Source organism: Myotis davidii, unplaced genomic scaffold (genome assembly GCF_000327345.1).
Source record: "Myotis davidii unplaced genomic scaffold, ASM32734v1 scaffold238, whole genome shotgun sequence".
Taxonomy (NCBI): Eukaryota; Metazoa; Chordata; class Mammalia; order Chiroptera; family Vespertilionidae; genus Myotis; species Myotis davidii.
This window is the reverse complement of record NW_006293779.1, coordinates 5,875,694-5,887,171: the sequence shown is the minus strand read 5'-3', so window position 1 is coordinate 5,887,171 and position 11,478 is coordinate 5,875,694. Positions and strand designations below refer to the sequence as shown.

At 53.9% G+C, this 11,478-nt stretch overlaps 2 protein-coding genes across 2 annotated transcripts in view; one reads left to right on the top strand and one right to left on the bottom strand.

The window, feature by feature from the left end:
* The window catches only part of GAREM2 (GRB2 associated regulator of MAPK1 subtype 2), an 11,730-nt gene extending 8,128 nt beyond the window's left edge, over window positions 1–3,602 (top strand). Inside the window, 3 exon segments of the mRNA XM_015566430.1 lie at window positions 419–733; window positions 1,271–2,029; window positions 2,031–3,602. Of these exon segments, the coding sequence (XP_015421916.1) occupies window positions 419–733; window positions 1,271–2,029; window positions 2,031–2,280 (1,324 nt within the window). The 3' untranslated portion in view covers window positions 2,281–3,602.
* A 1,459-nt stretch (window positions 3,603–5,061) lies between these two features.
* The window catches only part of HADHA (hydroxyacyl-CoA dehydrogenase/3-ketoacyl-CoA thiolase/enoyl-CoA hydratase (trifunctional protein), alpha subunit), a 29,955-nt gene continuing 23,538 nt past the window's right edge, over window positions 5,062–11,478 (bottom strand). Inside the window, exons 14-20 of the mRNA XM_006767496.2 lie at window positions 10,449–10,535; window positions 8,868–9,008; window positions 8,393–8,461; window positions 7,496–7,691; window positions 6,735–6,849; window positions 5,624–5,769; window positions 5,062–5,536 (exon numbers count right to left, since the gene is read on the bottom strand). Of these exons, the coding sequence (XP_006767559.1) occupies window positions 5,394–5,536; window positions 5,624–5,769; window positions 6,735–6,849; window positions 7,496–7,691; window positions 8,393–8,461; window positions 8,868–9,008; window positions 10,449–10,535 (897 nt within the window). The 3' untranslated portion in view covers window positions 5,062–5,393. The remainder of the gene's footprint in view (window positions 5,537–5,623; window positions 5,770–6,734; window positions 6,850–7,495; window positions 7,692–8,392; window positions 8,462–8,867; window positions 9,009–10,448; window positions 10,536–11,478) is intronic.

Below are 11,478 nucleotides of genomic sequence, written 5' to 3'. Positions count from 1 at the left end.
TGGAGGGAATGTCTATTTTTCTGATTTTTTAAGAGTAAGACAGGGCTCTACCTTTTTAAAAAATATATTTTTATTGATTTCAAAGAGGGAAGAAGAGGGAGGGAGGGAGAGAAACATCAGTGATGAGAGAGAACCATTGATCGGCTGCCTCCCGCACACCCCACACTGGAAATGGAGCCGGCAATCCGGGCAGGCACCCTTGATGGAATGGAAACTGGGACCCTTCAGTCCGCAGGCTGATGCTCCATCCATTGAGCCAAGCCAGCGAGGGCTTTCTGCTTGTTTTTTAATCTACTTTTCTATATTCTTTTTCTGACATCCTTTATAGATTTCCAAGGCAGTAGAAGACTGTATGTTGTGGGCTCTTGAGAAGTGAAACAGGCTGGAGAGAGGAGGAGGGGTGGGGTGGGTAGGGTAGGTGGCTGGTGGAGGAGGTGGGGCGTGAGGCCAGGCAGCCTCTTGGCCAAGTGGGGCAAAGAGTCTCCGAGTTAGTTGTTCGGGAAGAGAAAGAAGGACCGTCAGCTGCCGGGGGACGCAGGTGGAGTCATGCCCTCTGCTTGCAGGTGAAGGAGGAGTGCCGCCTTCTCAACGCCCCGCCCGTGCCTCCCCGGGGTGGCAATGGCAGCGGCTGGCTCCCTGGCAGCCCCCCGGTGCCCCCACGCTTCCCCAAGCTGCAGCCTGTCCACTCGCCCAGCTCCAGCCTCTCCTACTACTCCTCTGGCCTGCAGGATGGGTGAGCCCCTTTCCGCTCCTGGCCCCGGTTCTCCTGTGGTGGGCTGAGGCAGGGGAAAGAGGAAGGGAGTCCAGGCTGAGGAAGGGAAGACCGCAGGCTGCGGGTTCAAAGGGTGCAGGTCCTTGAGCAGTACCGAGGGGAGGGCACTCGGTGGGGGGCTGGGGCCCAGTCACTGCTCTCCACGGTCCTGCTTCAGTTGGCCGCTTTCCTAAATGTGAGGATTGGACGGGAACATTGCACTGGTTCCTTCCAGGCGGGGACTCTGCCCCAGGATGAAGCGTTCCTTGCTATTTAACATTTTTTTCCCTAATTCAGTTTCATTGACTTTTTCCTGGGGTTGGGGATGCCTGAAGAAAGAATGGAGCAACCCCAGAGGTCCCGGGCCTTGAGGGCTGGGGTATGGGCCTGTGTTGCCGAGATTGGAGTGGCGGCCTCTGTGGCCAGAAGAGTGGGGGTTTGCAGGGCCATGGGTGTGACCTGTTGTGTTTGCCTCTTGCTCTGTCTTACCCTCCGTATGTGTCGTCTCTCTGCCCACAGGACGGGTTCCCGCAGTGGCAGTGGCTCCCCGTCACCAGATGCCTACTCCCTGTATTGCTACCCGTGCACCTGGGGAGACTGCAAAGTGGGCGAGTCCTCTAGCCGCCCCCCACCGCCAGGACCCCTGCCCTCCACCACGCAGCCCAGCCAGGCCCCACGGGCCCTCGCAGAGCCCCTGAGCAGTCGAGCTCCCTCCCTCTTGGGGGCTGACACCCCTGCCAAGACCTACCACGGCTGCCCGCCCCCCCTTCTCAAGCCCTCTTACCCCCAGAAACGCTTTGCTCCGTTTGGAGCCCTCAACCCCTTTTCCGGGCCTGCCTACTCCTCAGGCCCTCCAGCGGCCTCCTCTTCAGGGCCCACGACCGTCTCGGCCGCCCTGGCTACCTCCAGCCCTGCGTGCTCCCCAGGCCCGGGCTCCCCAGGCCCGGCCTATTCGGTTGCACCCACCTCCTCCTGTCCCACCTCCTCCTCCTCCTCCTCTGAGTGGCAGGAGTCGGCCCTGGAGCCCTTTGATCCCTTTGAGCTGAGGCCGGGAGGTTCTCCAGAGCTGGAGTTGCTGCGCTGTCAGGAACCCAGAGCTGTGGGGGTACCTGGGCCTGGACCCCGCCTTTCACCTCTTGGACCCCCCAAGGCCTTTGAGCCTGAGGGGTTAGTGCTACGGCAGGTCCCCACTCCACTGTCACCAGCGGCCCCGAAGGGGCCCAAGGCAGGTGGAGCACGCCTCCTCCTCACCCAAGGGCGCCTGGAAGGGCCTCCTTTTTTTTTGTGGCCGGGAGGCCTCCTGGCAGCCCCCCGCCGACCTGTCTGCGCTCTCTCTGGAGGAGGTCTCTCGCAGCCTGCGTTTCATCGGGCTCTCCGAGGACGTGGTGAGCTTCTTTGCCCGAGAACGCATCGATGGCAGTATCTTTGTGCAGCTCAGTGAGGACATCCTGGCTGACGACTTCCACCTCACCAAGCTTCAGGTCAAGAAGATCATGCAGTTCATCAAAGGCTGGCGGCCCAAGATCTGACCTTCCCAGCTTGTAGCTGCGCAACCGGAAGGCTGGCACAGAGGCCCGAGGCCAGCCACGGTCTGCAGGGGACAGTGCTGCCTGTGAGGGTGCCAGGTAGCCACTCTGTGAGTCCAGGGGAGCCACACTTGGAAATGGGGTCCTCTGGGACCAGACCCCCACGTGGGGACGGCTTGCCTTGGAGTGTGCGGAGTACAGTGTGCCACACCTGCACCTGGTCAGGCACCGGCTGTGGCTCCCATGGTGGGGTCAAAAGCTGGCCTCATGGTGACCTAACACCATCCCACACTCTGAAGATCTTCACAGACAACTCGCACTTCTCCAGTTTGTAGGTGCCGGTTAGCAGGAAGGGAGTCCGTAATTTAAGCACAAATCCCCCAAGTGCCCTCTCTCCTCTATGCTCTGGGGGCTTTTGGCCTAAGCTGCTCCAGGGTTGGGGTGCCAATTTCAGGACCTCTGCGCTGCGATGCCCTTCCCTCCCCGCCTCTGCTGCACCTTGAGTAGGTCCCTGGTCCTGAGCACAGGTGGATCCAGTATAAGCCCGTGCCTTTCACCTGAGCCCCACTCCGGGTTCTGGTTCGTGGGCGCTGACTTTGGAGGAGCACAGCGCTGCTGTTAATGGAAGTAGCTCATTAGGGAGGCAGATGCCTACTGACGCCCTGGGTTCTCCTGAGCTCAGTGCAACTAGCCCCATCCTGCCAGGGTGGGTCCAGTCTGCGAAGACTCTGGCTCCATGGAAGAGCAGGCTGATTGGTCGGCTGCTCCTTGATTCTGACAAGTGGCTTTCAGTCACTCCCACCTGCACTGGTCTCCTGCCTCCATCACTTGACTCTGGCAAACACCTGGTGTCCTTCCCCGGTTTCCTGTCAATAGTGCGCAGGTGGGATGGGCGGGAGGCAGCACAGTGGCTTGGGAAGACTTGCTCTTGCTCATGTGTTTTCGGACAGGCCTTCGGGCCCTGGATCTCGAGCATGGTGGTCCGTGGCACCCAGGGCAGGGTGGTCGTTGTGTGCAACTGCCCGTCCCCCATGCTCTCCCGTCTCACCTGCCCAGACATTACTTCTCATGCTCACGAGGGCCAGGCCCCAGAGGCACCAGCCTTCTGCCTCACCCAGCCGACCTAGATATTTATTTCCTGCCTTGAGAATAGCAAAGCCATGCTGGTGCCTGTGCCCCAAGTAGGCCTCCTCAGCTCTGAGGGAGGGAGTCAGGAAACAGCACAGAGACCGATGTGGAGACATTTGGTTTCCTTGCTGATCAGGTAATGAATCCCCGAGGACGCGTGAAATAAACGCTAGACGCTGAGGACAGTGCCGGTGCAACTCCGCTGTCGGCTGCTTTCTTCCCGTGAAGGAATGGTGGGCAGCCCCGCAGGAGGACTTGGGATGGTGTGTGCCTGCAGCCCATCCACGTGTCCCCAGAAAAGGCTGGTAGTGCTGCCCCGATTCCCTGCTGAGAGTCCCTCACAGCCCCTGCCCTAAAGAACTTTTCAGCTCCCACAGCTGTTCCAACGGAATTCACACCTAACTAGTGCTGTTCAGTGGAAGGACCAGACTTCAGAGCTCCATGCCACCAGCCCGGGCCCAGGTTCAACTTCCTGCGCTGGCAGACCGCCTGCCATAGGCGCTCAGAGCCCCATGTTCTAAAGCCTGTTTGTTTTTTTTAAAGATGTTTTTATTGATATCAGAGAGGGAGAGGCAGATAGAAACATCAGTGATGAATCATTGATCGACTGCTTCCTGCACACCCCCTACTGGGGATTGAGCCTGCAACCGGGCATGTGCCTTTGACTAGAATCGAACCCATGACCCTTCAGTCCACAGGCTGATGCTCTATCCACTGAGCCAAACCAGCTAGGGCCTGAAGCCTGTTAATGGCTGTGGTGCAAGGATCAGTTCTCTACATGCGGACTGGTCATCTGAAAACCCCAACTCAGAGACAACTTGGTTTTAGAGCCTGGCTTCCTAGCAACCACCTGTCAGTGTTTAGTAGAGCCAGAGTTAAGGTCCTTGCCTGGCAGTCCCCACAACAGAACTGGTCCAGGCAATGTCTGAAGTACTTGTTGCACTCAAACTGGCACAGAGGCAGGAGGAACTGGTAACTTCTCAAAGCTGAGAAGGCGCAGTGATGGAACATGAATGATTCCGCACACACTCAGCGGGGATCCTTCTGCCAGAATGAGCTAAGAGCCTCGATGCTGTTTACCCAGACTGGGCCCTGCTTCTGCCAGAACATGAGTGTAGGAACTTCCCACAGCAGAGGGCAGGGCGTAGGGGAGGGGAGGAGAGGAGGGTCTCGCAGAGGAGGAGGTGGTGGGCTGACTCAGCATCCCCTGTACTCACACGTGCTGCCTTTGCTCACTGTGCAGGCATTTCCCATGCTGTGGTGCAGCTGAGAGGTGCAGGAAACAGTGACCAGGAAAATGTGATCTCTTCTGATTAATGCTAACCTTCCCACAAACACCCTGAGAAGCATGTGTGAATGTGTCCCACCAAGAAAAAACTGGGTAAAACTGCAACGAGGAAATGCAGTTGAGGGAGAGTTTGTTTTATCCTGGTCCTCCATACCTGGTTAGTGAGGGCCACTTCCCACTGTAAGCAGGAGCCCAGCCAAAGCATTTAAACAGTCCCACCCTCTATATCACAGTCTCTCTCTTCAGGTGCTGCTCAGAACTCAACTTTCTTACCCCAAAGCACAGGGCTTTCTCCCAGCCCACTCCTTGAAGGAGGGGTTTAAACCGGAAGGGCAAAATCAGTAGGAAAAGGAACAAGCAGGCAGGGAGGCTGATAAATAAGTTTGGTTTTTATTATCCTGTGTTTGGCTGAGTGTGTGATTGCCTTCGCCACCATGGGCTTCCTGGGAGGAGCGCTGCCACTCTGGGTCTTTGGGCTCAGATTCGTGAGCACAGTGGGTTCCACCTTCCAACAGGAAGTGCAAACACAGCCAGACTTCACCGGGAGGAAGAGACAGTCTTAGCCGAAGGCACTTTAATCAAGGCACACACCCAAGGCCAGTGCTTGTCTTCCCTCCGGTTACGGATAAATCTAGGTGCCTCTGTTGGAGACCAGCACTGCGGCAGGCGGGTTAGTGGGGAGCGAGCAGGTGTGAGCTGCTCACTGGTAAAACTTCTTGTTAGCGCTAGCCTGGTCGATCAGCAGCTGGCATGGGGTGAACTGTTTCCCGTAGGCAGCCTCGTACCTCTTGAGCCGGTCCACTATCTTCTGAGCACCATACAGATCCACGAAGCGGAAGGGCCCTGCGGGGGAAGCAGGACTTTGTTGAAGGAGACAGCCATATGAGCTCTAAGATAAAGCAAGCTAACTCCCCAACCTCCAAGGCCCACCTCCAAGACAGGGGGGGAAGCCGAGTCCAAAGACCGCTCCGATGTCTCCCTCTGCAGGTGTGGCCAAGATCTCTTCCTGCAGGCACATGGCGGCCTCGTTCACGAACCGCGACACCAGGCGGTACTGGATGTCTTCGTCAGAGGAGCTGCCAACAGGGAGGGACGTCAGGCAGAGAAGAGCAGGAGGGGAGGGTTGCAGGAGCCACACAGGGATGAGAGCCGGCCTCCAACTCTAGAGAAGGTGCTGCCGGGAGGCCAGTGTGGGGCGGGGGTACAGTGTTTTGGCCAGCTCGGACTAATGAAAGGACAGGGTCCTCTCATTGCCACGTGCAAGTCCCAGCTGGAGGGCAGGGCCCATCCAGCACAATTATAGCCAACGGCTGTGGTTGTAAGCTTGAACCTATGGTCCAAACACGTGGCCCCACGTGCCTTGTGCTAGAGTTCAGGTGCATGTAGTTGAGTAGGGTTGGAGCTCAGGAGAATGCTGTAAACAACGTGATCACGCCCTTACTGTGCCTCGTGGCATCTGCTATAAAATAAAGACACGGCTTGTGGGCGCTGGCACTGTCTCCTCATCAGGGAGGCAGCATCCCACCGAGACCCAGCTTTCATTCTCTTGTCTGTCTTTTCTCAATCCTCTCACCCCCCCTCACTCAGGATCACAAATGGCGCACGACCAGGGACTGAGTTTTGCAGTAACAGGCCAGCCTTTCCCAGAAAAAAGACTGGGTAGAGCAACTTGCCTTGATTAACCAGAAACAGCACCTAGAACAGGGTCTGCAACAGACTAGATAAGCACCTCTAGGTATGAGCAATGGTCAATTACAAATGATACTAAAGGGTGTGGAGCCGGAAGGGGCCTGGGACAATGGTCTTTCTAGCTGCTCTCTGGGACCTTCAGAGGGAAGGCTGGAGCAGGGGGTCTACCAAGGCTGGGCGGCAGTTCTCCCCTGATGCGGGCAGAGAATGAGGTGGCGTGCAGAAGGCAAAAGTACAGAGCACTGTGCCAGCATCGCGGGTGTTCATGGTCAGAACAGAGATGGAAGAGGGGCTGAGAAGCTTTGGCTGATGAGGAACGTTTCCATGCCATAAGCCACTCAAATTGACTTACACTTCAGGCTTAGGAGACACCTGCAGGCCTGCCAAAACACTATCCATTTCAGAATTCAAATCCTTACTCTTCACACCCTCCTTGTAGACGTAAAAGCCCTTCCCAGACTTGCGACCTAGAAGCAGGAAAAGGTAGAGTTAAAATTCTTAGAGCCCAGGCCTGAGAAATCCCTTCCCTCCCTGCTGCTCTGCGGTAAAGCTCCCGCCTCTGCTGCCTCTCGCCTGTGTTCCCGAGTTTTGGATCTAGCTAAACATCTGGTGTTTGTCAGAGAGCTCACAGAGCAGGAAGAGAGGTCTTAGGGTTTGGACATCTTTGTATCTGTATGGGAAAGGCCAGCTGGGTGAGTTTTAATGCCCAGATGTGCAACACCACGACCTGGGATGCCCAGGTCCTGGCACTGATTTTGCTGCTACTTTCAAAAGAGAAAGCCACCTCTCGGTGGGCCTCAACTGTACACTGTAGGTAGAGCTACTTCCTCCACACAGGTGGCCAGCAGCACGGTAATGCAGGGCACAGATGTCCGAGGCCCTGGGCAGGAGGAAAATACTCGTCGATCTGGCGTAACTGGGGCCAGGTAGTGGCAGAGCTTCAGAAGGCCAGGGTTTTACCTTTTGCCCATAACCCACAGGCCCACACTAAGGAGAGGTTGTCATGCAGTCATTTTTGAAATTCCCTATGATACCAGGAAACACACGCGGGCCTCTGTAACTCCTTGGTCTCCAGAAGCTGTTCGGAACTTGTGTTTCTTTGAGGATACTCACCCAGGAAGCCCTTGGCCACCATCTGTTTCAGCAGCTCCAGGCTTCCACCTGCAAACCTCTCCCCAAAGGCTTTGCCTAGGTCTTCTGCTACGTGTTTTGCTACATCAACACCAACTTCATCCACCAGTGTGGCAGCACCCACGGGAAAGCCAAAGCCTGTGGTCAGGGAATCCAGCTTCTTAGGGCCAACGCCTTCCTGAATGGGAAGGAAAGCAGGGACCTCAGGGGAAGGCCATCCCTGGTCCCCCACACGGGTTCCCTGGGCAACAGCCACTTCTCTTCTGGCTGCCACCTGGCCAGGCCCAGGACGGGGACTGTTTCAGTCAGGGAAACACAAGAGTTTTGGGAGTCACACAGGCAAAAAGTCTGAGCCTTCCCTAACCTTTAAGGAAGTCTAGAGATGAAAGGTATTCATTTCCTTGTCTGCAATTCTGAATCTCAATAACCAGAAGATTCCATGGCAGACAGGGCTGGTTCCCAGGACTGAGAGGAGAGAGAGTCCAAGAAGCAGTGCTGCAGAGCCCCGGGATCCTGTGTCTAAGTGCCTGTGAATGACCTGTAGGGCCACCGGGGGGATTGGCTTGCACAGAAGCAGACACAACACCAATCAGACCATGCAGGCTCTGTTCTGGATGGCCCTTGCCGCTAAGGGGATGCAGAAACAGCACAGAAGAGCGTGCTGGGAGGCCTGTGGACTAATGGAGCAGAGAGAGGCGAAGGGAGCAGAGCCTATGGCTCCCCACCCCCATGCAGAAAGGGATGCCACGAAAGGGCCTTCTTGGAGAAGAGTCGGGGTAGTGCATTAGAAGGAAGCTTCTCCTCATCCTGACATCAGCAGTTCAGGGGACTGGTTTAAGGAGTGGAAGAGGCCTCAAACATTCCGAGAGCAATACCAACCTGGAGAATTCTGATGACTTCAGACATCATGGGTGCGAGACACCTGGTGGTGTAGAAGCCAGGTCCATCCTGCAAGGGGGAGAACATGAACTCGGGGCCCCTCCGTTGCAGATACTACCCGAGTCTGAAAGCAGCCTCCCTTTCCCAGATATCATTTCAGAGTTCAAGGTGATCATAACCTCAATCAGAATCCTTAAAATGAAATGGCAAGGGAAGCCACAGCCAGGAGCAGCAGGGCTGGAATCCAAGAGCACAGCGTGTGGTTTCGTGGCCACCCGAAAGGCTGGGAACCTGCCACGTCCCAGACCTGCCCCACTCCAACCCTGACTCAGTGGTCCAGTCAACACCACTATCCATACTGCACACAATCAAGGGGAAGTCCTATCAAAAGGAACGAGTTATAAATAAGCCGGGAGGGATGAGGAGTCTTAATAAAACTTATCCAAGTCTGCCGTTCTGTGCCACAGCTCCTTACCTTAACCACAATGATGACCTTCCCCTGCTTGAGACCAACTGCTACAGCAGACGCAGTCGTGTCCTTAGAGGTCTTCTCGGTTGTGATAATCTCCAGCAGCTGCATCTTGTCCACAGGAGAGAAGTAGTGCATGCCAATCACCTGGTGAGGGGACAAAAAGCCGACAGGTTTCACACTGAGGAGGGAACTAGCAGCTTCTCTTTTCACGGAAGCACTGGAAAGACGAGCGGTGTGATCCAGGAGCACTGCCTGGCAGTCAAGTGGTTTGGTCCACGGTTCTTTGATCAAAAGTTCAGTATGTTCAGAGAGAGCTTACTGGGTCCTCTTCCATCTGCTTCTGGGGCTTTTCACTGAGGGCAGTTGGTCCTACCAACAACTGGTACCAAAATCATGGCTAAAGGCCCAATTAGAGTTATCAGGGAAGAATGGAGGGTCCCCGTGTATTAATGCTGACGGTTTAGGTGAGAGGGTCTACTTTTTGTGGGGGGAGAAGGGACAGACAGGACGTTGTCAGTTCTGAGCAAACTGAGATGGTTGGTCCCTTTGGCCTTACTTGCACATGAATGACACCAGGTGATGAGAATTATCTGAGATCCTGCAGGCCAGACTGCAAAGCGCGATGCTTGTTCCTCTCCACTGGGGAGAACGAGAGGTGGCAGCAAAGGAACAAGAGGGCTCCTCTGCTGACTTTAAATGCTGCGGAGTTGCTCTGCGTGTGGCAACAATGCCAGACTGTCCACCTGCCTTTACACTGTGTTGTGTCTTCCCCTAGTGTCACACTATCAGCGGCCACTTCTCCGTGACCTTTTCCTGCCATCACTGAGCCTGCCTCTATCCGGCCCTAATCTGCTGTGTGCTAGGAAATTAGCAAACTATTAGAATAGGAGTAAAGAGGCTTTTGTGTTTTTAGTACATGGATAATGTGTTAACCTTTCAAATCCTTCAAGTCTTTTCCACTCCTGCCTACCTTTGGCTGGTTCTGGTTGGATGAGGCCAACTGGGTCCTCCTAAGAGGTGAGGTGTTTCATTTATCCTTGAGTGTTTTCACTTTCCCTTGATTTTACTCTGGTGGATAGCAGAAGCCCAAAGATCAATCTGTGGGCCTCATTTCAAATCGCTGAAAGTCCTTCCACACCCACCCCTTTCATGTCCTGGGTCAAAGGTCTAAGTAACCCCCACAGATAGAGACATCCTACCACACCCCCGATCCTCATTCCTGAGTCTGGAACTGGAACCAAACCTGTTCTGGACAGTCAGTCACCGGAGTCTGCTATGTAGATGAAGTGATATTTTGGAGCATCCCTTCTTAGGGCCTAGCTTTCGATACCTAATTGTAATAAAGGTGGATTTCATAGTCTGAACCTGAATAATTATACCCATGAGGATGCAAATCACCTATAGAAGCATTTTTAGTTGTACTTTACTTGTTCCTGCATAACACACTGGTCATGGTACTAGCTTTTTTGTGCCCAGTTTTGAGGAATACGTAGTCAGCCCCACCCACTTCATAATCCACACCAGTCCCTTCTCAATGAGTCTGAGGCTGTAAGACATTTCAGGGTTTTTCTCTTCAAAATTTACCTTCTCAGGTCTTTTGCTGACAGAAGCAATTTCATTGATTGGGAGAGCCGATGTGTTACTGGCAAAAACACAATGAGCTGGAATCACCTGCAGGGGAAAAGCATTGAAGAATGTGTCATGTGGGCCTGGGAGGTGACTGGAGTCCAAAGTCAAGTAATGAGTGACACTTGGGCCCAGCCATTCTCTCGCCCAGAACCGCGCGGACTGCAGACACTGCCTGACATTTCCGACTTCCAGGGCATGTGTTGAGGAATGTGTCGGCCTTGTTCTCTTTTCCATTCAGCCTTCCAGTCACGGCCCATCCTAAGGTCACCTAATCCTAACCTGGAGACTACACCCCAACAGTTACGTAAATAAGACACTTCAGATAAACACTGAAGAAAGGTGACCTTGAATCAAAATTCAGTCATTTCAATATCCAGCATGGGTGTCAGTCCTCTTCTTGTTTGGATCTGCACTCAAGTCTGAAAGCTTATGGCACTCCCACCCTTCACCTTTATAAGAATAAGCCATAAAGTGCATGCCTACCTCATTTTATACTCTGTGCTACTAAAACTCGATACACCACTATAATTATATCTACAGTACATGAATACTATTAACTATCAGCTTTATCAACCTACAGAATAGTCTATAATGTAGACCCTTTTCAGCATTCTGTCCATGATCCCAAATTATTCATGTTTGTATTCAGATGCCTGGATGAAAACATGGAAAGCACACCTGTGGCATTTGTGCAAATCTGGGACAGGCAGAAGCCTAACATCAAAGATGAAAATCGAGGTTCAAGATATATTCAACACACTGAAAGCGGAGTGTAAAACAAGATGAATTATAATGGGGATAAAGTATTGCACTAAGATTTTTTAAAAAGGGAAAAAAGAACTAAACGGGCACCTGATGAACAAGACCTGAACTGGCAGTGATCCCCTGATAAAGGTCCCAGGATTTTAGTTCATCAACATATAATGTGAGTTGACAGCAGAGCATGACTGTAAGAAAGCTACCGCAGTCTCCACTTACAATACGG